The sequence below is a fragment of the Mauremys mutica genome, chromosome 8 (genome assembly GCF_020497125.1).
Source record: "Mauremys mutica isolate MM-2020 ecotype Southern chromosome 8, ASM2049712v1, whole genome shotgun sequence".
Classification (NCBI taxonomy): Eukaryota; Metazoa; Chordata; order Testudines; family Geoemydidae; genus Mauremys; species Mauremys mutica.
Genome location: NC_059079.1, coordinates 16,378,039 through 16,404,960, shown reverse-complemented (window position 1 = coordinate 16,404,960; position 26,922 = coordinate 16,378,039). Strand labels below are relative to the sequence as shown.

The following is a 26,922-nucleotide window of genomic DNA, read 5'->3' as shown; positions in this document are numbered from 1 at the left end:
TTCACTTTGTTTTTATTCATATATGGTTACACACACAGAAAGCACCTCAAAATAAACAATTAAATAGCTGTTTTTAAATGGGGTGGGGCAACGTCACAAAAACTTGTGTGTTGCTGAACTGCAGAGCAGGGGAAAGCTCTGCACAAAGTTCCTGGAAGTTGGCCTTCTGCATTCAAAAAGTTCTGTGGCCACTGCTCATCATCCCATACCTGCAAAATGATGCAGTCCCACCAGTCAGTGCTTGTTTCAGGGGACCAGAAATGGTGCTCAGAGTGCAGCTGCTCTGTGACTGCCAGCAGCAACTGTGAATTGTTTTCAATGGCTTGCAGCAGGGCTGCTTGCAGGACATCACTATGTTCCACGCAGTGGGCCCTACTTTGGCTCTGGAAATACTGCAGAAGGCGCAAGGTGTTTGAGATGCTCACAGCAAGAGTGCACAACTGAGCAGGCTCCGTGCTTCTGGGGTTATGGCGTACACGCGGTGGTTTTAAAGCGCTGAGTTGTTTGCTATAGATATGAGGGAGGGAGCGGTGGTTTTAAAGCGCTGAGTTGTTTGCTATAGATATGAGGGAGGGAGCACAGTGCATCATGGGATGCCGACACAATGTTCCCATTCTCCCTGGTGACAATGTTTTGGTCCCATGAGACATTGCACAAACTTCCCAAAACACACCGCAGCAAGTTGCACTTTGGGATAGCTACCCACGATGCACTACTTTGCGTCCTCAATAGCAGCGCCTGTATCAATGCACACTTAGCGAGACAATGAGCATGGTATGGCCATGCACAATCGACTTGATTAATTGGGGGGCTTGAGGTCGAATTAGATAAAGTCGACTTAATTTTGTAGTGTAGACAAGCCCTTAGACTATACCAGTATAAGCACAGTTTAGTTGGTATAACTGCTTTTACACTAGGGTTTTGCTGGCACAGCTAAATCAGGAAATTATGCTAGAAAAAGTTTCTACGGATGGTGGGGAAAAGAGAGTCTGTGTGAAGCTGGCAATTAGGACCTGGGATGTGGGGGAGACAGGTTCAAATCCTTGCTCTGCAGAGATTTTCATCCCAGATCACTGATAGATGCAAAGCAGGGACTTAGAAGAATCATAGAAGATTAGGGTTGGAAGGGACCTCAGAAGGTCATCTAGTCCAACCCCCTGCTCAAAGCAGACAGATTTTTGCCCCAGTTCCCTAAATGGCCCCCTCAAGGATTGAACTCACAACCCTGGGTTTAGCAGGCCAATGCTCAAACCACTGAGCTATCCCTCCCCCGCAAGGTTTCCCTTGTTCCAAGCAAGCACTGTAACCACCAGTCTATAGTCCAAGTTTCTCTCTCTAATTTTGATGAAGTCTTCGTCAAAACCAAAAATTTTCAGCCTTGATGAGACAGCTTTTTTCAATTAAATTTCAATTAGTTGAAAATATACCAACCAGCTCTTGTTCTGTTGCTAACATGGGAAAGGCCAGAGTCCTTGCACAATACTTTATATTGACTTTGTCAGGGTAAGATTTCAAAAGGCAGGACTATTATTATTTTGCAGAGTCTCATTTGCCCCCACTGCAAGCCAAATATCTGTCCAGATTAAACATTAGTGAATGAAACATAAAAGAAGAATTAGTATAAAAATCACCGACCCGGCAAATACAAAACAAGGGTCTCATTCTGCTCTAGATTATAATTACGCTGATGTTTTCAAGCAGAGGGAGCTATTGCACAGGAAGAGAAGAGCAATGTAAACCACAGTGACAGTGGTGTATCAGTCAGAAATCTAAGCAGTCCTCCAGACAAGCTGAATAGTTTGTCACCAATAGCCATGCATCACAATGGGATGGCCATAAGACGACTTGCCATAACAATTGCTTTCTGTGGTATGAAGCTATTAAAAAAATAAGATTTACCCGGCAATACATAAACGGTATAATTTGGGAGGATAGTTTTGATCTAAAATCTTTGGACTGCATTTTACTTTTCTTTTCAAAAGAAAAGAAAGTGCTTAAGGACCCTCTCTTACTAATGATTTAACTCAAAGCGAACGACAAAGACACTATGAAAGAACAATACTAGCTAAATGCTGATAGCAAATAAGTTAACACATGTTTGTGTCTGGTAAACCATGAATAAAAATTGACTTTAGAAACCTAGCAGCATGTTGACAGCACTGACTGTTAGAGTTTTCTATGTAGTCACAGGAGCTGTGCAGACAATGGCAGTGCAAGCTTCCTCCTACCGCCCTGCTAAGGTGCCTGTGGCGCTCTGTAGTGGCCTCCTCTACATTCATACATTGATCCACGGTCTCTCTACTGCCACTAGCAACAAGAGTGTTAATCATGATGGTGAGTTTTATATCTTCAATACTTATCTTCTAGACTGAGGCTATCAACTCATTTCATATAGGCCACCATTAAAGACAGATAAGGCTGTCTTTAGTCACTACCAGCCATGTCTGGATTTCAGCTAGTGACTTCCAGGTAAGAGGTTCATTTACCTGGGAGGTAGGATGAGTGTGATAGGCTGGGGAAAACCCCAATTTAGAGTTAAAATGTTATCTTGCTAGGAGAACTAAAAACAGATTAAGCAAAATTCACTCCAGTAAAAGTCCTCTGTCTAAAACTAGACATATATATGTCTAAGGAAGCACTTCTAAAGTAAATGGTAACATTATTTATAAGCAAGCAGGAAAGCCAAATGAATAGGTCTCAAGAGGAAAATGGTGGGGAGCTTCCATTACTATCATGGGCACTGGGACAAATTTATTTCCCTAGGGATCAAACAAGACTAAAAGGATCTGGCACATTTTACCATGTTCACAACTCAACAGACAAGAGGTGGCTGCACCTTCAAATATCCCTTTAGGAAATAGGGCCTGGTAGTTGTCTTTTTTGACCTTTGCATTGGGCCTGACCTAGTACATATGAGCTTGCACAAAATGGTCACAATTTACTCAGATTTAACACAAATGTGAAATATACTATGTCTAACCATAGTTTTTTCCATTCAAAACCTACAAACCTTTCCTTGAGCTCAGGTGTCATGTTTGCCTTGCCATTCTCAGAGCCTCATTTGTTTTGGATTCATTTAGCAGTGCCAAGAATCAAAAAGAGGCCACTTGAATTGCTCTCTCTGGGGGTCCTGGTTCTGAACTGCAAGAAATCTCTTAAAAAGCTGAGCTTGCAAGAATGCTGTTATAAACCCCATGAGCATATGTCAGCATAACCCCATGGGGCTATGCTGATGGAGCTCATACTTTTAATGAAGCTGAAGCAATAGTTACACATGCCAGACACTGATGGTTTTCGACTCTCAGTTACCAAGTTTCTTCATACAAGAAACGATTGTATTGGTACAGTCCCGATATTTGGGGCTTTGTCTTATATAAGCACTTATTATCCTCCACCCCCTCTCCTGATTTTTCACACTTGCTGTCTGGTCAATCTAAAAATGATACTCATTGACCGATGCCTTTATTATTTTCAAAGCCTATGAAATTTCTGTGTTAGCCAATAGAGGGCACTAAAGACCAGTGACAGCACCCACAATAACAGAGGAGTTTTAGGTTAACAACATGCATCCCATTCTGCTGGGCTATCAGATTTTGCAGAATACTTGTTAGGCAGAGAGGATGTGCATCAAAATTCTGAATGCAACAGCCTGTTAAGTATAGATTTAATACTAACCATACCTAGTCTCACATAGAAGGAGTATATGTGAAAATATACAACTGCAGGTGACTGACATTTACTATACACTATTATTCTCCCTTAGTTTCAGAATGTATTAGCATTGACACCACTTAAAATCTGCATTAGGCTGGATCAACTTCCTTGAACATTGCAACAAACTGCCTGCTGCCCCAAAAGAACTTACCTGTTAATATGGACCAAGAATAGTACTGCACAGTATAGTAAACAATCCCAAAAGAAACACTTTGAGACAGTTTTTCTGTACCAATTTTAAGTAATCTGAACAATTTTGCAACTGCCAATTTGTGTAGTGCAGGATTTATAAGACAGCCAAGAGAAACATGTTACAGATCAGAGGATGTTAATTAGGTTACTGTGACATTACATTTTGCATGGGATCACTTACAGTACTAATGTATATGAATTTATTTTTTTACAACCTTCATTTTGTATCTTGAATACAATAAGACTTAAAATCTCTCTCTGATATTCAAACTACAATCTTTCACCTCAAAAGGTATAAAGTTAACCAAGGGCATATAATCAAGTTTAACTAGTAATAACTGGGCTAAGGCAAGAAAAATATTGAACAGAAAAGGGAAACATGATTCAACCAACATAAGCAGACAGTTTGCTCAAATTTATTCTGTCCATTAATGCAAATCTGCTTGGCCTGCAATCACCTGAAATATATTTATCAGACAGATCTCTGGTTAGTATAGGAAAACCAGCATTGTTATTAATCAAAAAAACACCGCAGGTATTCAAAATTTAAAAGAAAAAATTAAACATAATATCAGACCTAAATCTCACGCTGAATATGTCTGTCTGAAAGTATGTTGACTTCTACTTGAAAAAGCACAAAACCAAATATGTAAATTGTTTCCAAGAATTATTTTTGTGAAAGTTTTTCCATATTCATGTCATTAATTTTGCTGTTTCTTCTGCTCTGCTACATGTAACCAAAACCTTGTTTTCCCCATTGACCAAAATGTTGAGAAATTGATCAGAATGTGACTAATTTAAACCATCCCCAGCTTATTCACATCTCTCACACACAATTACACATACTGAGAAACTAACCTCATACACACGCTCTCACAAACTAAACTCCTCAGCAAAAACTGAACACTGAGCAGTAGACAGATTATAACCCTCTTTAAGCCTCAAACAAAGAACAAGCAAACCATAGATAATAGTACGGTGAGGATTAATGGGTAATTTACCTAGGGCTTGATTTTGACTATCCCAAAAACGGCCAGAGACAGGAGGAAATCCCTTTCCTCACCCCTTGGTCAATCCCCAGCATCGCTGTATTAGAGATGCTTATATCATGGCTTCACATCCAGTGAAGAGTTCAGCCAAAGCATGGACACTATTCCTTCTGCAAAGCCTCCTCAACATGATGGCCATCAAACTAGTTAGAACTGGGGGAACAGAGGTAAGATGGACCCTGTTCAGGTGCAGGAACTTACTTTCCCCTTGGAGGAAAGAGGAGAGCAGAGGAGAAATTGTGATGGGAATCCCTTTCCCTTCCCAGTACTCTCTGGAGCTAGTGCAATGCCGGTTTAAGCCTAATGGCCCAAATGATCAAAGCCCTTTCCCTGTAGCATTGGTGTGAGGAGCGAAGTTAATTCTAAAAGCAGTTACAGCTGCCCTAACTCTACAAGATGTCTTTCAAAATTCCATCTCCTGGAAAGAGCTAATAGTTTGTTAGATTTGGCTATTTTCTACCATTGCACGCTCCACCCTGCAGTCAATCACCAGCAAACTCAAGACTCCGGAGACAACTGGACTGGAATACAAAATGTTTAAGACCGGATTCTGCAACTCCTGCTCATGATAAATTGAAGCCAATAACACTACTTACTCATGACTATTCAACACAAAAAGAACCTATACCTTAGCAAGCGGGTAAACTACAGATTTATTAATATGTGAGCCTTTAACACAAACCTGAAACAGAAAAAAGGCGAGGTTGCTTTTTTTTTTTTTTTTTTGGATGGAGGAAGGCAAAGCTTGGGAAATAAAACATGGATATTTATTGATCTGCAGTGAGGGAATAAAGCAAAAGAATTTCAGAAACTAGTTCACAGCTGGCATTAATCAAAACTTCTGTTGTGAGAAATGTCAGTAAAGAAACAGGAATTCAGAGAGAAAGAAAAACAAAACAAAACACAGAAAAAGAGGAAAGATAAATAACTGGATGGGAGGGGTAGGTGGCAGAATGGATTTTCTGCACTAGCCCTTCGCTCCTGGTGGTCTGAAATAAAATCTGTCTTCTACTGTAAGTGGAATGAACTTAATGACCTTTACTCATTTATTCACTCAAACCACCACCAAAGACTAATTACTGCTCAGAGGAGGTCCATGTGCTGGTGAAGTAAGGATGTACCATAGCTAGTTTGGACTGAGGTGCACTGCACTTTCTGTAATGCATTTGGGAAGTGGGCCTAGCTCTTGCAAAGTTCATGAGCCCCACTTGACCCACTGTTTGTTTTCTCCATTGAAAACAATAAATCACATTCCTTTGGTTTTGTGTTGTTCAAAAGAATTTCTTTGTGGGGAGCCAGGTACAAACCAAACTATGACACTTTCCTTAATGAACAATTAGCTATTACTTGTTGAGGAACTAGTCTCTGAAGAGAAGCATTCCATATGGGTATGTATGAAGGATGGACGGGTTGGTTCAGGTACACCTAGACCAGGCCTAAACTTCATCCTCTTCTTTTTACAGTTTAAAAACACCATCCTGAGTTTTGGCCCCTCACTCACAATCAAACCTCGTCACACCCAGAAGTGTCTATACTCAGCTCCCTCTCACCAAGTACAATAAGCTTTCTGCCCAATTTTTCCTCCTCTGCCTGAGCCCAGTTTCTGTCTCTCTTCCAGCCACTCCTTCAAAAACACTTTTCCCAGCCACTTGCTCCCTCTGCTCTAGTCAAGTTCTATGCTAGCCTCAGGTTCTCTCCACCTTTGGTGATATATTCGTATCCTTTGCTAGGGCTCAGCAGAACTGAAATTCTGGGCTGAAGCCAGCTGCCTACTTCTAATAGCATAAACTCTTGGGCTTTCCAGGATTTGGGGAGCACATTGGATGCTGACTCAAGAAAAACTCAGACAAGATTTTTAAAACACCTAATTGGAAACCAGCAGGGTACGGTACCAACCCTCATCCACCCCCACAACTTAGATGGGCAAGGGAGAAAACTATAAACAGGTGGGGTCACAGAGGGAATGGGAGTAAAGGGGAAAATACAAATACAATAAATCAAAGCAATGGTTGCATGTATCAGCTAGAAGCCCAACATTACTGCAGACAGCCTTAGTGCAGCTGAACAGCCAGTGGTCTTATTTCCAATCACATGAATGGACTTAATCAACATTCTACATTTGAGCATGGCCCAGACTCAAACTGGGATCCTCATGATTCTTAAACAATAACTTTACTAAGTCAGCATTTCCCTGTGGGGCCCTCTGGTGCAGTTAGCAGTAACCTGCTGAGCTCTTCATTATACAGCACCCAAAAGGGTGGTAGGCGTTTTACCTAAAAAAACAAAAAAAAAACAAAAAAAAAGAGAAAAGCTTCCTGCCCAGAGGAATCTGCCCTATAAATAGAAAACAAGCAGTTGAACCTTGGTGAACGGGATGCAGTAAAGCAAGCAAAGATGTTTCGCTAGTTTCTAAAAAGTAAAAAAATTCTGCCCACTGTCGCACTCATCATTACTCAGTGGAGGAGCAGTAAATAGGAAGAATAGCACAGGGTAACAAATAATTTTAAAGATGGGCGTTAGAGGCACAAGGAATTCTAGGAAGGACTGCCATAGGATATAAGCAACAACCCTTCCCTTGCAATAGGGAGGGACAGTGGAATCTAAAGGGGACACTGGAGACAGGACAGGACAGTTCAGGGATGAGGGTCTACATGCAGCAGGCCAGGCTGAAGGAAGACTGTTGAGAGTGGGAGCTTTGGTGGAGTGAAGTGGTCATGAGAAAAAGATGAGAACAGAATGGTAGTAGGAAGAACTGTAGAGACATAAAAGTGAGGACAAAGCATTTAAATATTGACGTAGAAGGCAGCGAGAAGGCAGGGAAAGGATTAGAAGAGGAACCGGATATGGTCAGAATGGTAAATCTTGACTAGATTTCATGAGTTACATCTTTTGGGGGGAGAAGGAGAAGATGCTGAGGAAACCTGGAGATGTTTAACTTTCAGGTATCAGAGGGGTAGACGTGTTAGTCTGGATCTGTAAAAGCAGCAAAGAGTCCTGTGGCACCTTATAGACTAACAGACTTTTTGGAGCATGAGCTTTGGTGGGTGAATACCCACTTCGTCGGGTGCATGGGACACCTATCACCTCTAATGTGTCCCAACACAGATAAACATGGAAGTGGAACAGAACTTTCAGAGGTTGCTAGTTCACTGTGTCTGCTTGGGGTCATAAATGAGCTTCCGACTGGCCACTGCAGAGCCTTTCTATAACCACCAATCATTCATACAGCTTTTTCTAGTCTTTTTATGACTAATTTTTTAGAAAACACTTCGCTTTTTAACTACTGTTTAAGCTACAGTACTGACCCCTTAAATTCCCACCCTGTCCTTCAAGGTAGAAGGACTTCTACAGAATAATGATGATTTCCTGTACATTTAAAAATAAAGACTTTCTTGCAGCAGACAAAAAATTCAAAAGGTAACCCAATCTGTATTTACTGGAGGAGGAGGGAAAGGTTTCTAACTTTTAATACTACTTGTTTATTATTTTAGTTATTTCAAGGACTCTGAATGAACAGATGTTCCAGCCTACTGCCCAAGATCTCTCCAAAAATCAGGTATTTTACCTGGAAAACAACCATGACAGTTCACAAAGCAAAATCTGCTTAAAAAACAAGAAACGTAATGAGAGCCAATTCCTGGGATATGGCAGCCCCCTTTACAAATACTACTTCTTTCTTATTCTTCCTTCTGTAACACATCATGGGATTCTCTCCTAACTTCTCATTCTGAGAGAAATCAGAGTTACCATTCCCTAAACTTCACCTCAGCAAAGATCCAAGTCCTCTTAGGACTTCCTGCATCTCAGTTCCTCTTTAGTTTACAACAATGAACTTTTTCTGTCTATCCCATCTGGATCTCATGCTGATATATAAAGCCTCTGATCTCTTCAAGTGGCTTCTGGACTCCTGACGCCTTTAGTACTGCTGTATTGAGGTTTTGAAAGTCACTCATCACAAGTACCCTAGAAACTCCATTCATCCCCTTTTCAGTACTGAAAAGCAGTATTTAAGCAGAACTATGAGAGAATTTTCTCAATAGCTACATTCATGAACACACTATTTAGTATTATTTTTCAAATGAAGCAGCTTAATATGATTTAAGGGATGCAGAACTTTCCCATAGAGGGAAAGATGCAAATTCTCTGTCAGACAAGATCTTCAGCACAGTTGGCATTAAGGCTTACAGTACTTTGATGTTAATAAATATGGATGGGTTGCAGAGATGGAAGAAAAGCAGCCTTCATCAGCTTTTCCAGTACCAAGCCATGGTACAATTGTTTTTTTAATATAGCTGTATGACTATGCTTGCCAATAAGCCACTGGTTTCCATCACATGAACAGGTGAAAGTGTGCTTCATGCGGATGTGAATATGCCTCTCTGTCCAAAACACATTCATTTCAATGTGGCCATAACCCAAAAAATTATAAGAGCACAAAGTGTTTAGCAAGAGGGATGTTATACAATGCTCCAGCCCAAATCAAACTGGTGAACACTCCAAGCAGTATATGAATGGATCAGGGTGTCTCCTTTTAAAACTCTTGGGGCCTCTTTTGGAAATGGTTGTGCGATTTTTTTGTTTGTATTCTGCTATGCATTGTTCAACGGCACCTGCATTTGGCCCCAGTAGACACTGAGTTTCAGATGTGACTGAAACAATTGGAATCCTTGTGGATTAAAGATGCTTGTAAGTGCAAGCCCACATTTCTGCCAATATTCCTATACCCCCAGCACTACCATACCTCCCCACCCCCGTTCTAGTTGTAGTCACAGATCAGATATTTTAAAGTACTTTGAATTCCAAACACAGGCAATTAAGCTCCATAAAAAGTCTGTCTACCATCTCGTTTAATTTGATAAAGGCTCATCAGCTCATTCAATAGTCAGCTTCTGGTTAATACAACCGCACAAAATTTGCAGGACAACTGCCTGTGTTTTTTCCTATACATCTGTAACACATCACTAATTGGGTATGGAATCTCCTTGCTCTGCTGGGTCTATGCTAAATGCTATTTTTTCAGAACCCAAGGCTCAATGGACTATCCTTCTTAGTATCTGGTTTCATCAGTCTCTAAATGTCTATATGTTGGGTGCTGAATTTCCTTCCTCCCTATCTACTCCCACATGATCATACTCATTTTTATATAACAGTGTTTCCCATTTTTCTGATTGAAGCATCATTTTCTCTTGCCTTTTCATTAAAAAGGGGGGGGGGAAAAGTATCACTACTACTAGCAATGGTGGTTATTCATCAAACATTTATGTTTCCTCTGGCTGGTTGGGTGGTTTAGTCCTCTGCTTGAACCAAACCTCCACCCCTTCTTTGTGATAGTCAAAGTTGCTAATAAGCAAAACTTTCATTCCTATTGGCAGAGAACAATGTTCATGTACTCATGTATAGCACCTTATATCCTAAACAAGCCCAAAGCACTTTACAGATTAAACATCAGGATCACTCATCCACCACAATGTAGTTACCACTGAACAGGTCAGCAATGCTACATAAAAGTTAGTTAAGAGATGGAGCAGAGTAACTTCTCCAAGTGAAATTATGGGGAAAATTAAAGGCGATAAAGAATATTGCTCAACCTAGAAACTGGACAGGATACTAAACTTTACACCATGCCTTCCTTAATAACCAGAAAGTGGACAGGACTTGTGTTTTAAGATGGAATCTTCAGTAACACAATGCTGCTCAAGACTCCACTGAGAGATAGGTTCACAGTCAACTCAGAAGGCGGCATACCGCTTGTAGAATCTCCATCATCATGTACCACTGTACCTGGGATTTTCCTTCAGAGCTATCCCATCCAAATTGTCTCCAAGAATGACCAGGATAAGTTAAGAGATCTAACTGATCTCAGCACATTGTATTTTTACAACATCAGCACTATTATTCATTTTAAGCAACCAAGTCTTGAGCAGGAGGCTGTTATTTAAAATAAACAGACCCCCTCAGGGAGGAATCTAGTGAAACATAGCACGCAATTTTAGGAGGTCCATCATGGGATCACCTGTTTCTACAGCATGGCATCTTGCCTGCAAGGTTAAGCTTAGCAGTTTTAAAACATCTCATTGCAATTTAGTAGATCTGGTGAATGCAAATAGATCTATTAAGTTTAAATGACCATGCAAAGCTGAAAATCCCAAGCTTAAAATTTACAGACAAATGTTCTATGGTAGCACAAAAGCTACACCCCACTCTTCGCGTACTGATACCATATGTTTCAGCAATAGATCCTTCCATGAGTAGCCTGTAAATGGAAAAAAAAAGTCTGATATCAAGTACTTAAGTTACTAAACACAAAAAAGGAAAACAAAAACAAAATGTAGGGAAAAGGTAGAAATATTATTGGTCACTCTTAATCAGTATAGTTAATTTGTAATTAAAGTTATGTAAGTTAAGTATAAATTAGCTGACATTACATTTATACATTTCTCGGAATATCTTTTAAATCACCTGGGATATGCTTATTTATTTTATAGATGTAACATCATGAGAAGGATAGTCCATTAAAAATTAATATGCCAGAGTAATAATTTCACTCTCTCAGTTCTCAATTCCTATTCTCCATCGCTAAGAGTTTTTATTAGTATTGCTTTTCAGAAGCACGAATGGGCTTGTACTATGAAGTATCAGAAAACTTACACTGGGACACAACAGATCTTTCAGGACAATAGTTTAATAGGATTCAATGTAGGATTAAACATTTATATGGATAATGAGAACACTCAGAGTCTGTCTACACAGCAAAGAAAAACCCGCAGCTGGCCTGTGCCAGCCGACTCCGGGCTCACTGCGGGTCCTGTTTCATTGCGGTGTAGACTTCCAACCCGCAGGATCATAGAGCCCGGGCTCCAGCCTGAGCCCAGAAGTCTACACAGCAATGAAACAGCCCCCGTAACCCAAGCCCTGTGAGCCTGAGTCAGCTGGCACAGGCCAGCCAGGGGTTTTTCTTTGCTGTGTAGGCATACCTTCACAACTACTGTACTGAAAACAGTGTAAAAATTACAAGCTGTCACTTTAAATCCTAAAGGTTTCCCTGGTCCTGCTTGCAGGTTAGGAGGCTCTGTAGGGAAGCATGCAATCAGGGTCTTTCAGAAGGCAGTCTGCAGAGAGCCCACCTAGAGTAGGATATGGTGAGCCTGCTTTATCTCTGGTTTTGGGTTCTTGTGCGTTATCATTCTGAATTCTAAGAAACAGTGTTATGTTGCAACCTTTCAGCGAAAGTATTTTATGTTTTTAAACAAACTTCTCTATGTGTATGCCAGGAACGTAACAGATAGATAGGATAACAAAAATTCAGATGGGGGAATAAACCCTCTTGCTTCAGAGTATACACCAGACATTCAAGGATGAGAGTCAGAAGAAACCTCCCCATCCCCACCGCCAACCACCCATCCCAAAGGGCAGGTAGTTCCATAAATGCTTACAATGGAGTTTTCTTGCACCTTTCCTAAAGCATCTGGTAACGGCCACTATCACAGACTTCTGGTCCAACATGAAGCTAACATTACATTAGAAGGTAACCGTTTAATACCTGAAACACTGAAAGTCACAGATATGGTCTTTGTTCTTCCACAAAATCATCTTTCCTTTGCCTTGCAAAAAATGAGTTTCACTGATTTAAATTTATCATCTAAATCACTCACAGCAAGAGATGTTATAACTCAATTATCTCACGAATACCAAAACTTTAAAATTAAGTTACTGGTCACCTAAATAGACACTATTTATGCACTTTATGTATAAACAGTGAAAACATGTTGTAAGCAATATATTTGCCATTGTAAAGCTTGAATTTTTTCCCAATAAAACTTTAGAAGCAAACTACATGGGGCTGGACACTTACATATTTAAAGCAGTATTAACTTACGAGGGGGAAGTTTAAAGGCAGAAATGGGATTTTAGGCACCCAGTTCCATTGATTTTCAGTGAGAGTTGTGCACCTGTCATTTGTGCTTTTCAAAATCATCCCATGCAAGAGTTCTGGATAGTTTTCCAGAAGGCAAACTCAGACCACTTCTTTCCATGACTGAGGACTAATTAATTGTTTTTTAAATGAAGTGCACTCACTCTCTCTCTCTGAGTGAACTCCTCATGTATTGGGAAGAGCAACACAGCTTTACAAGGCAATCCCGAACAGAAAAATAGCACAATATTTTGTAATTATAGAGCTGAGATTAAGTGGATTACTGTTTATTTAATATTGATCTGAAAGTATTTAAATCTGCAAGGATCCCAATGTTACTAATGTATTTACATTTGTGAATAAGTAAATAAAAAGCCTGTTATTAAAGCCTTCATTAATTCTGATTATATGAGAACTTAAAAGCAAATCAGCGTATTGCTGCTTTGTAGAGTTCCAGGGACTCTACCGAAAAGCTGGCACTGTAACACAACACGTATCAGCAAAAATGACTAACAGGATCTACTTTCAGTAATCTTAAATCACACTGGCAAAATATGGAATTAAAGGTTTTGCATAATACTCCAAGTATTTATTTTAATCTGTTCTTGATTCATGTCTTATTGTATAAAATATAATTGATTTTTATATCACGTGACATTTATGTGCAATGATAGACTACATTTTTTTCCTTCAACCACAACGTTTAGGCAGCACTCAGATGTTTATGTTATTATGAAAAGCAATCCAGCAATTTTAATTCTTATGAGTATGGTGCTTAGAGGTTTTAAAATATCACACTGATGGATAACATTAGAAACTTCATCCTAACCTCAAAATTCTGATATTTGTTATATCCTTATTTAGGGCCAAATTCTTTACTAATGTAAGTGGGCACAGATTCAATAGAATTTTACCCAGTTACATCAGCAGAGACTTTGGCTCTTAATTACTAAGGAGCTTTAGGATCATGTCTATGTAATCAGTTCCAAAACTTTTTTTTTTTTTAAACACAAAAATTTGCTTTAAGCTATTATTGGGGTCTGAAATTCAGCTCCTTTTAATTAAGAAAAAACAATGAAAAAATTATGTGCCCCACGTACATTGGTCTAAATATTTTAAGCAGTCAAGAGACAAAATTATTTAATGTCTATTCTTATCCAATACATGACATTAAAGCAATTTATTGCTTAATTAGCAGAGGAGTTAAATTGGGTTTCACATGCTGACCCCATTTGTCACTTCTGGCTTGATAACCTCACCATGGAAGTCAATTGTGGTGAAACTTGGTATCAAGGGCCTTTAAGTTGGAAAGTGAATAGTTGTGCTTTAAGGGTCTGAGCCAAAGTCTATTGATCACAACAGGAGTCTTCCCATTGACTTTAATGGCCTTTGGATCAGACCCTAAAGAACCAATGGTTATTTATTTGTATTACCATGACACCTAGGAGCCCCTGTGCAAAGCACTGTACTAACAGACTCATCACAAATGTATTTTTAACTGAAGGAGGGAGGGGGGAAATTGACAAAACATTTAACAAATAGCAAAAAAATGTTGTGATACTAAATGCTTTCTCACTACTCAATTATTTATAAAGTAATTCCCAGTGATTAAGAGAACCCGTAGCCTTTAAACACAAAGTTAGGAGTTAGAGTTTGATTAACTGCACTTTATTCTATCCAGTAATTAGTCTGGGTTAAAACAATGATCTACCGTATACTTTACATAGTTGGTCCAGTGTAACAGAGGAAAATTTGGCCTCAAAGGAACAAATAATTTCTCCCACATTTCAAAGTCCAAGTGCCATGTCACTGTAGTATTTTATAAATATATTACCAAATCATCGTAACAATATTTACAGGAAATTTTGAGGCACAGTACAAGGGGAAAGAGAGGATCAGAGGTATTTTCAGTATTTATTGATATAGACAGTACAAGGAATAGCATACCTGATAATCTAAAATGCTGAATCCTAAACCTTTATAGTCTTTTTCTAGTTCAATAACTTTCACATCAGGAGACCATAATGCTAGTTCACCATCTCCTTCCTCTTCAGGGTGAAGGTCTACTTCTGGTTTCATCTGAAAAATAAAATATCTGCTGCAAATACTATCCCTGTTTTTAGTTCCGGATGGAAGTTTATTCATTCAATATTCCTCCTACATTAACGGTTCATCCAAGATGGAACTCATCTGAAATATTATATATCCTTTTTCTCTAATTCTATCCAGACTAGGCTCCTGATCTTGCAAACATTTATGCATTTACCACAGGAAGTCCCATTGTTACTACTCCCAACAGCAAAGCTAAACATGTCCATCAGGGCCTAACACCGCACAAACACCGAGATGTAATTATATAACGTTAAGGATTATTTCTAATTACACTAATGGCACTAACCTTTTACATGTCAACGGACTTCAGCCATCCCATTAGATGCATAAAAGGAAAAATAAATTTCTCAACACAAGGATTTAACCACCACATGAGGGAAAGCCCATGAAAAGATAGAACGTCCTGAGGATTTTAAGTATTAGAATCTTAATCAATCCCAAATTGCGACTATGTGAGGACATGATTTTGAAAAACATTTTTTTTTTCATTTTTGCTTTAACATTTGAACTCTGGAAGAGAGAGAAACACAAATCCCTCTGAAAAATAATTGACTTCACAAGTGTATTTCAAAAAGTTTTGGAAAAAAAATCATCCCTTGTTGTCTAAGATAAAATACAGATTACAAATTTTACTGCTATTGCATCATTTGTTGCATAGGGAAACAATATTGCAAATGTAAAAGAAAAAAAAGGAAGTCCGCAGGCAAGTACTATGATCTCTGCAAAGTTTGAATGGAAATTGTCATCAGGAAACTTGAGGACCTTCCATTATTAACATAGCAATAATTTAATTGCATGCTTACATAATGAGCTGAATGTATCACAAACATCTCCACTGGCCAAAAGGGATAAAGAAGCTATAATCACAGACTTGGCTTCTTGCTCCCTAGATCAGAAGAAAGTAGAAATATTGTAGAGGTGGATTTAAGGAGCAAGAGAGTCTTTGGGTCATTCAATCAGTATCAACTGTTGGCAAATGCACTTAACTGGTGTCATACGGATGAAAAATATTCATTAAAAGGCAAAAGTCAAGCAGTAAGGAAGAAGAAGTTCTATAGCAATAGAAGGGACCATTCTAAATGGCACATGGTTCCTCTTTGTGCCTCCACTATTGAACAGAATATCCATAGTACTGGCCAACCTATCCTCCTAGGAAGGCCATCCTATCAAGCAGAATCTAAATCAGGGAGAAGAGGCAACCAGGAGTACACATTTTATAATGGAAGAATGTTACAAGATTCAACATTTAATTTGGGATTTTTAAGGCTTCTACCATGGAAATAAATGCTAAGGCTCCTGTTTTCCCAGTTTTGCATAAAAACTTGATTTGCAAGATGGAAGTAATCAGCTAATGGGAACAAGGCTTAGATTTAGTATAATTCAAAGCTCCTGCTCACTTATTAAGCTGAAGAATGATGTATGTGATGTACATAGTCAGTATGCTAGCTTAGTGATTTACATACCTTGTATTTATAGTACAATGAAGTTTTTAGTGACCTACCTGAGTAAACCACATTAAAGTTGTGAACATGAAATATCTTTCACTGAAAACACATTACCTAAAATACTGTCATAGCCCAGGAACATGAAAAAGTCAAAGCATCACTCAAAATCCAGACACCTTCTAGTCAAGTATAAATGACAACAATTTCAAGTGTTCCTGGGTCTCTGTTGAACACTTTGTGCTTGAGCCTTAAAGAGAAAATGTCACTAAATCAGTTAGATTTGTTATTGTTTGATGAAATGTAACTTTCATATACAGATTCACAGTGTTCTATTTAAGTTCTAGAATATCTCACCATGGTTTGTTTCGACCCACCCGAAGACTTGGGCTATTCTGTCACTACTACACTAATTAAAGCCAAGTCCTGCTCTCATTAAGTTAATGAGTTTGGCACTACCAAAAGCTACCTTGGCACATTGTGTTTATGTATATAAAAGCACAAATGCCACAATGCTCCAAACTTTCCTACCCGATCTCGTGTTCATACTGTGGAAGTAGAGAAAGACTTTAAAAAGATGTTGAGTCTCCTAGGAAAGTCATCTGGTGTATGAGGAAGAAAATGGTATCAGAACTGTATGTGTGGCTTGTTCAAACCATTATGTAGATGCAAGGTCAACAATCAGAACTTCTAGTGGTGAAACAGACAAACTATTGGTAAAGGCAGCAGTGTGTCAGGGATCAGCATTGAGCCCTTTCTTGTTTATACCCCTACAAGGAACATACAGACAGAGCACTTTGGTGCATGTTGTTTGCAGATTATATCATTCTATACACTGAGAAGAAAAATAGTCTACAAGAGGATCTTGATAAAATGAGAGAGGTGTTGGAGAGACAGGGGCTCAGAATAATCAGAGAAAAAGAGAACATGGTATGTAATTTCAATTATATGAACACTGTTGAATTATCCTTCAAACTAGACACGCAGTCAATACTGAAAATGCAAAGTTTCAAGTATCTGTGGGTCCAGAACCTGAGAAAACAGAGGATCAAATAAAAGAGTGAGGATAATGAATGCTTGGCTCAAAAGGAGAGAGATAAGTGGTGCAGGGTGTGAAAGGAAGATACAAGTAAGTGTAAATGGGAAAGTCTGTAAAACTGTGGTCCATCCAGTTTTCAAGTATGCTGCTGAGTGTTGGGTAACAAAGAAGAAACATGAACAAATGATGTTGCACAGAAATACGAATTTGGAAATAGACGAGTGGTGTAAGCAAGAGAGACCAGGTGAGGAATGTGTATGCTAGAGATATGCTCAGAGTAACACCCCCTAAAAGCAAAAAACATGAGTACAGGCTGAAATGGCGTGAGCATATAAACCACAGTCCTGCAAACTGTGAGTAAGAGACTCCAATATACCAAGACTGAATGAAAAAAAGAGAGAGGCCAGCCCAAGAAGTGGTAGGATGGCATAAAGGAAGACATGTTAGCATGTGGTACGATAGAGCATATGTAGGGCCCTACCAAATTCAGTCAATTTTGGTCAATTTCGCAGTCATAGGATTTAAAAAATAATAAATGTCACTGTTTCAGATACTAAAATCTGAAATTTCAGAGTATTGTAACTGTGGGGCCCACAATCCAAAAGGGGGCAATGGTGGGGGAAGGTGTCGCAAGGCTATTGTAGTTGCGGGGCGGGGGGGGGGGCGAAATTGCAGTGTTGCCACTCTTACATTTGTGCTATTGCTGGGGATGGTGGCGCTGTTTTCAGAGCTGAGCAGCTGGAGAACACTTTGTGGGTGGACAGGGCCAGCCTTATGGGTGGAGGACCACCCAGGGCACCATGGTTGGGGGCAGGTTTCCATGGTCACACACCCACCCACCCCAAGACCCCTTTAATCCCCGAGTGCTGACCCGGAGCCAGGGAGGGGAAGGGCTGGGGCACCTTGTCTGAGGGCTCCTACCATACGCCGCACTCCAGCTGCTGGTCCTGGCCGGGTTGGTGAGGGACAGGACTTCCTCTTCCCCTGCAGGGGCCCTTCCCAAGGCTGGTTCAGACCCATCTCCAGGAACTTCCCCTGGGTGCAGAATGTTCTGCGGCTGCTTGCTGGGACCCCAGCTCAGAAGGCAGCGCTGCCAGCAGCAGTGCAGAAATAAGCGTGGCATGATATGGTATTGCCACCTTTACTTCTGCGCTGTTGCTGCCTATGGCACTGCCTTCAGAGCTGGGTGGCCGACATCCACCACTCTCCAACTGCCCAGCTCTGAAGGCAACGCAGAAGTAAAGGTGACAATACTGTGACCCCCCCTTACAATAGCTTTGTGACCCTCCTGCAAATTCCCTTTTGGGCCGGGGCCCTCAGTTTGAGATATGCTGGTCTCCCCCGTGAAATCTGTATAGTACAGAATAAAAGTACACAAAAGACCAGATTTCACGGGGGAGACCAGATTTCACTGTCCATGACGCATTTTTCACAACCGTGAATTTGGTAGGCCCCTAAGCATATGACACTGAACAGAACACTTTGGAGGGAGAGAACTCACAGAGTGGACACCATTTGATGGGATTAATGCAAGGAAGAAGAAAGAAAAGCACTCTGAAAGATGTTTGAAAAACCACATAGGACATCGGACATAGCAAAGCAATTTGAACAAATCAAGAACTTCCGACAAATCAAACAATCAGTGCTGAATCCTATCATATGCTTGTATGATGATATCAGAGCTGTGTGGTTTATCTTACTGGGATTGGAAACACCACTGGACAGGAACCAGATGTTACCTTTCATGTTTCCAACAGCACGAAGCACATGGATAACCCTCAGGAAATAATACAATGAGCTTTTGTTAAAGATTAGAAGTGATGACCCTACATAAGTTCAAAGTAAATCCCTCTTACTGAGCTGGTTTCTCATGTTTTTTAACCTGCTTGGCATTTCCATGTGAAACAGTGATGAGATGTAAAGACCATTTTGCAAGAGAGTTGGGTACAAAGAGATGATGTACATATCCATGCAAAATGTATTTCAGACATTTTTGTTTTAAAGAGCTGAAATTGGTTGAAGCAAACAAGAGGAAAGCCAAAACACTGTCTTTAGAAAGTTAGTGAACTTCTGTTCAGCTGAGCTACACAATCTCTTATCGCTACCTTTGGCTCCGGAGATGAAACCTCGATGGTGCTGAGCTCATCCACAAAGGATTCGCCGCCATCATCGAACAGGCGCCGACAACAAACCAGAGTGAACGGAGGCGGCACTTCTTTCAGAAAAGAAACTGCCTCACGGCGGGATTTTCCATAAAGCTGAACTCCATTTACCTAGGCAGAAAAGAGAAAACACGCACCACCATTCAGATATTTAAAAGGATATTGATCAGGTTCTGCAATAAAAATATAGTCTCTCATTTACTTTAAACCATTACACTATAAGCAATAATTGTCCTCCCCAACTGTATATAAAGGTCTAATTTCACTGAGGGATTCCAGTGAAGCTTGAGTGGTTTAGTTAATGTACCCCCTAAAATATACATAAATTACTGTAAGACTGTTATTCCATCTCCGGATTCTGGTGACTTTATTGTTATTACATAGTGGTGATCCACGTCTTCTGTTTTATTCAGCTTCCCTTCATTCATTTCCTGCCCTCTGTGTTTCTAGTCCCAACACCTCCTACAGCAGGCATTTTGGTCTTAATCCCTTCACTATGGTAGTCATTCTTTCTGGGTTCCTTCCAGGTAAGTTATTCGCAGCCTCCCCAAATGCACAGACAGGAAAACTGATTTCAGCAGTACTTGACTCTAGTTTAAAGTGCTTTTAGAAATTAGTCCTAATGTCAGAACGTTTTATTTATTAAGCACTTTTCAGTGCCTGTATAAACTGCTGGCTTGACAGCCCACATGACTGAAGTGCTCTTTTCATCAACAGGCATCCCACTGGCAATGCAAACTCCTGCCCACTGACCCACCCACGTGCCTGAATTACATTCTACATGGGCCAGGTTGAGAGTGTTATTCATTTTCCATGTCCCAGTCAATCCATGGTTTCTCTGCCAACAAGGATACCAGTTAGGATCAATGATGAAGCCAAAGTAGAGCTGGTTGGAAATCCCAAAACATTCTGGGGAGGCAATTGGTGTGTTGGCATAAAAAAATTGAGTTTGAGGAAATATTTCACCAAAAATTCAAAATTCGGAAGATTTTGAGCAGTTCTAAATCAAATGCACCAAGTCCAAACTTCAACAACTGCTGCAGGCTTTAAAAAAATAGTCAAATGGATGAGATGAGCTAGATCCTTGAGAGAATATACACAAATGCTTTACACAATAAAAAGAAAAAGCAATTACAATAAGCAATTCAGCAGAAAGTCCTGACAAGTTAAGCCTTATCATCCCATAAACTTTAGCTGCTCAGTGATAACGGAATACCGAAAGGCAATCGCTAATGATTTTTACAACCACAGATGATGGTTATGTGAAATATTCCCTTCAAAGTGGCTTACTGCAATAATATTCCTCCCCCCTCCTCTTTTTTAAGAAACCTAAATATGAAGAGTTTTCCACCCTCTCTCAACTCAACACATAAAGAAGGTATCTAGGTTTTACACTTGGTTGCATTGTAAAAATATTACATATACAAAGAACACAGAATTTCACCAAGTGTCAGTGGCCTGACAAAACACCCTGATTCTACACCTACCAAGTAGTGCATATGTCTACTGAAGTCAAGATCTGCCCAATGTCATTTCCTGTATCTCCATCCCTGTGGATGTGATCTAGGTTGGTTTGGTTAAGATTACATGCCCCATACCATATCATATACCTATCCTACCATTTTCCTCTCAACTTTGTAACGCAATTGAGGAAATAATCTAGAGCAGGGTTTCTCAAACTTCACTGCACCGCGACCCCCTTCTGACAACAAAAATTACAATATGACCCCAGCAGCAAGGACCAAAACTTGAGCCCACTCGAGTCCCGCCGCCCCGGATTGGGGGGGGGGGGGGAGAGGGGCGAAGCCAAAGCTCAAGGGCTTCAGACCCAGGCAGAGTGCCTGTAACCTGAGCCCCGCCACCCAGGGCTGAAGCCCTCTGGCTTCGGCCTCAGGTGGTTGGACTCAGGCTTCGGCTTTGGCCTTGGCAAGTCTACCGCCAGCCCTGGTGATCCCATTAAAACAGGGTCATAACCCATTTTGGGGTCTCGACCCAGTTTGAGAACCACTGATCTAGAGTTATACAGTCAGCAGAGCTTGTCAGGAGTTTTCCCACAAAATATTTTTTATTGGGAAATGCTGATTTATGAAACAGAAGCTGGTCACAGACGCATCTCTGTTTCAACAAAACTTTCATCACAAAGGTTTCTCAGCTCAAGAGAGAGACATGCCTCAGAATAGCCAATGGCCCAGTGACAAAGGCACTCAGCTGGGACATGGAAGACCCAGGATCAAGTCCCTACTCCGCCTGATTCAGAGCAGGGACTTTAATCTGAGGCTCCCCTATCCCAGGTGAATGTCCTAACTATGAGGCAATGGAGTCAATGTCTTTATCTTGGCCTAACAATTATTTATATGAAGCAGAACAATTTCAACAGGAGAGAGACAGACACACACAGACCCTGGAGTTATGTCTACATTACAGCAGTGTGTAGAGTACAGATGCTGCAAGACCAACCAGCACAGTGTAGCAGTGCAGTAAGTGGCAATGTAGACAGGAGGCACTGCTTAGGCGAATAGTGTGCTCTATATGCCTGAACCTCCAGGGTATATACCCTACTTGGCTCTTTACATGCCTAAGCAGTGCCTCCCACGTCTGCACTGTCATTTTTAGCAGGGTAGCATCCTGCTTCTAGAGCCTTTCCCCATTGCCTTCTCCTGCTGTATGGGAGCTACATGTGTAATGCCTGTACTTTACATGATGCCATAAGCATAGGCATCACCTAACTCTATGGCGCTGTTTGGCAAAAACTCATGAGAAAGGCTTCGTTTTCATTCCACATCAGAACGAAACCGCAAGTTGAAACCCTGATGTTTGTTGTGAACTGGAATTCTTGTTTTCCTGCCCTCTAAAACGGCAGATGTTTTCAATGAGCTCTAGGAACTGTAATCCAGCATTGCCGTGACTGCTGAGCTATTAGGCTAAACCGTTAATTAATTATTTAAACAAAAATATCAGTGCAAAGTTGTTGTTGTTGTTTTAAAATGCATTTGGAGTGCTAGTGTGGTGGGAAGTTATCATCTCTCAGTGTTCTGTGATTGATGGACAAGGGCTACTCTATGTCCACCAGCAGACTTGGGGACTCCCTCGCTGCTCTCTTATAGCTGCTGGAGATCAATCTCCAAGCAGGAAGGGTGCCAGATGCCCCATCCACTGATCACTCCATACTAGCCATTCCACTGAATGACAGTAATGGAGGTTTTAGAACAAAACAGATTGGGAGACTGACAAGGAGGCAATGGACACCATGAAAACAACACAAGAAAATCAGTGAAAACAGGAATTTTTTGTAAGTACTATGATTTCTATCAAATAGATCTTTATAAATGTTTAAACTTGCTATACATTTAAAAATGTATCTCCCTCATTAATTATTAATCCAAACTATTTCCAGTTGTTATATCAGCACCTGTGTAATGCTGTTCGCTTTAGTTAAGGGACTGTCATAATTTCCATTACAAGCCCCTATTTACGAGGATTTATAGCTTGGCTGTAAAAACATACTCTAGGCTGAAACTTGGCATATATAGTTTTAGTCCTAGCGCCCAGTTTTGTTTCAGGTTTTTTTTAAGCTGGGGGTTAGGGGAGTGTTAAAAATTATAAAATTCACTAGCGCTGGTCATACTTGTGGACTTGTGTAAATTGAAACAATTCTTCTTTATTATTTATACAATAACATTTTTCCAGAGTGTGGGGTTTTTTTGCTTTTAGTATTCACATTTTTGTTTAATGGCCAAGATATTTAAATAACACTTTCAACATTCCATTAACCCTGTCATGTGGAAATCCAGATTTCCTCTGTTAAGCAATAATACAAGAACATGCATTAGTTCTATCACTGAGAAGTAGGCATTTTTGGTGCTAAAGGGTTAATAATGACCAGAGCCCAGGCCACCTGAGCCCTGGACCAAATATGAACTAATCTAGCAAAGACCCTGATCCTTTTCTCATTGAAGTCAGTGGGACTTTGTTCTTTGCTGCCACTAGAAGGTGGTTCAGATTCAAAATGTCCAGTAAAGCTTAATTTAAGAAGTCTATTACTCTCACCCCCACACGTCCCCACCCTACATAGAGTTAATTTTTTCGTGTCTTAATAAAGAAACAGCAAAACAAAATCAATTGAAAAAAAATTCTGTTTTATCCTTGATATCCTGCCATTAAAATATTTATATGTATTTCTCCAAAGTAAACAGGTCCTCATTCTGGTCTGATCACACCAAAACAGCACAAGCCACACCCCAATACCTACTCTGTGCAGATTAATCATTAACACACTCTGCTTGCTCATACACACAAGTTTTGTCTTTGAATTCAATATCCAAGTTCCAGAGAGTGAAAGGAACAACAAAAACCATCACTGCAATGTGACTGGCTGCTTGTGGGGTTTTTGGGAGTGGTTAATACTCAGAGAGGTTACCAACCACAGAAATGCAAAAAAGTTAATTATTCCAAGGGCTTTTACCGGAGGATCAACCCTGCGGAGATCGATGCATCGGCGGTCGATTTAGTGGATCTAGTGAAGACCCGCTAAATCAACCGCCAATCGCTCTCCCGTCGACTTCTGTACTCCACCTGCTAGAGAAGAGTAAGGGAAGTCGACGGGAGAGCGTCTCCCATCGATGTTGCATAGTGTGGACCCCACGGTAAGTAGATCTAAGCTACGTCGATTTGAGTTATGCTATTCACGTAACTCAAATTGTGTAACTTAGATCGACTTTTCCCTTTAGCGTGGACGAGGCCAAAGACTTTAAATTCACGTACAATAGATAAAAAGTATGCCTAATACAAACATCATCACTGCACTCATCTCCTTAGTATCTGAGCACTTCACAAATCATTACATAAACCTGACAAGACCCTTGGCAAGGTAGGGTAGCATTATTTTCCCATTTACCAATGGCAAGACTAAGGCACAAAACAATTTACTGACTTGTTCCTAATCTTACAAGAAGCCTGTGGCAGAGCCAGAATAGTACAGAACCCAGCTTTTCTGACTCCTAACCCCATGCTCCTCCTACTCATTGATTGTTTAAAAGATACTACTGTGAACATGCATTAGCCAGCCTAAATGCCATACAAGCATATTTTTAAAGAGTCTGAGCAGAAAGAACAAACACTTCATTTCTAGTTCTGTGGACTTTACCTCTAGAAGTTCATCCTCCAGTTGCAGTAGGCCAAGCATAGCAATTGGACCATCTGGAGCAATTGAAGATATGTAGTGATGTCCATCAAATGTATCGAGTTCAACTCCTAATCTCAAAGTGTGGAGAGGCAATAGCTGCAAAAAAATAAGCAGTGCCTATGTTTACAAACATGTATTCTTATATGTAACAAATGCATTCAACTTTCAATAACTGACCAATTCAAATTAAACTAGCTGCACATTAGCATATTTAAATCCTAACTCTGACATAACTAGTGTTGCATCACATAAATTTTGCTAATTTTTCTATTCAATTTGATTGCTGTTTTTTCCTTGCACAGTCCGTCTTTTGGAAAAACGTACATCCCTATCTTCTTCTCAAAAATATCACTACAGTGATAAACTGGAAAAAAAAAAAACAGAAAAGAGGTGGATGTATAAGACCACCCCTAAAAAAAGCATCTGACATCTACCCTCTGTCTAAAACTTGAGTTCCTCTTTTGGACATGCCTTTAGTGGAGAGTAAGATCTTACTTGTGACAGCCTCAGGGTAAAGACACCTGCATTCCCCCTCCATGGTTAATCAAGGGCACTCTCTTTAGGCTTACAGCTCCCAGTAATCACCTCTCCTAGACAGAGATCCATGTCCCACTCCCTCTTGATCAGGGATTTTAAGGCTATACAACTCCTTGCCTTCCACTGTGATATGCCCAGCAAGCCAGATTGCCTAAAAAGGCTAGCGTCTGTGCTTTGCTTTCTCTCCGAGGGCTACGGACAGTTTACTGCCCAAAGTTATAAGTCACCATACAACTTCTAAGCAACCACATTTATTCATAAAGGTAAAGGCATTACAGAGAAAAACATTAAAAACAATAAAAGTTCTTACATGTACGCTAAAAAAATTATGAGAGGTCACCCAACTCCAGCCTAGAGCTCTGATATGTTTTAATCCTTCAAAACCAACCACTGGGTTTCCCCCGGTACAAGTTCATATCAGTCTTGAATCCAGAACCAAAACCCAGGCTGGGTAGATCTGCTATTTCTTTATACAGCTTGGCCCTTTGGTCTTGGCACTCCGTAACAGGTAATCAGCAGACAAGACCCTTGCCTCAGAGCATAGCTTCATAACTCTAGGTTTTTGCATTACCAGAGTTGGAGAATTTGCATTATCCTCTCCTGAGGTATTCCCCAGGAAATCCATGTAACACTTATTGTCCCAGAAGTCCATACTTGTCTGACATATTTTCAGTAGTCTTTTAAACTTCCAGGTTTTATGTCAGTCACATCTCTCCCCCTAAAGAGATGACATACAATCCCAGTCCACAATAGTACATAAACTTAATAAAGTCCTTCAAGAGTATTGCAGGAAATTGCCACATCTGTCACAGGATCATAATCACTATTTTAGAGGAAGCCAATAAAACCTAACCATACAATCAGTCATCTCATTTCTTGATGACATGTGTATCAGTCTTTGGGGCAGGGAACATCTCCCTGAAGCATCTTTTTCAAATAGTTGCTATCACTTGTATCCATATTTCCACAAGGAATTTCATTGGATTTTGTGCTGGCCATTTCCCTAGGGACAACCTTAATACTGTATTCCTCTCTAGAAAAACTCCACATAGCAAATATCTGCAACCATTAGGAAAACTTTCCGAGCAGGCTTGCTGAGGCTCAATCCAGACAAGCTAGCAGGCTGTGAAGAAACAAAGAAGATAGCAGAGATAATATCTGTTCCGTGTATTTAGGAACTTTGCCTGCCTTTTCTCACTCAAGTTCACAACTTGGTGGTCTTGCTGGTACCCAGCTGCTTCTGGACAGATGCCCATTTAGGCTCTGATACTGCAGTCAATGTGACTCCGTACAGTAGTAAGAGTCCATACTTGCAAATCCCTTACGGCATTAGGACCTTACCTAGCAAAAAGTTTCTTGTAGTCAGTGTGACACACTGCTCCATAGTCTGCAGTGGTTTCCAGGTATTATTCAAGGTGCCACTCTTGCTTCTCTCCAACTCCTATCCCAATAGCTGGCAACAGCTAAAGCACTGAAGCCAGCAGCTCCCAGATTTAGAAGTGAGGGGCCCTAGATTCTTGAAAGTCATGCTCCCCACTTGCCCGACAGAGTCTGAGGAGATTTAGGACACACTGCATGGCC

General features: G+C 40.3%; 1 protein-coding gene across 7 annotated transcripts in view; it reads right to left on the bottom strand.

The window, feature by feature from the left end:
- PATJ (PATJ crumbs cell polarity complex component) overlaps positions 1–26,922 on the bottom strand; it is a 216,834-nt gene that overhangs the window by 147,031 nt on the left and 42,881 nt on the right. For all 7 annotated transcript variants that reach the window (XM_045028182.1, XM_045028179.1, XM_045028180.1 and 4 more), the window contains 3 exons: positions 24,766–24,900; positions 19,566–19,733; positions 14,815–14,946 (listed from right to left, as the gene is read on the bottom strand). In XM_045028182.1, coding sequence (XP_044884117.1) covers positions 14,815–14,946; positions 19,566–19,733; positions 24,766–24,900 — 435 coding nt within the window. The remainder of the gene's footprint in view (positions 1–14,814; positions 14,947–19,565; positions 19,734–24,765; positions 24,901–26,922) is intronic.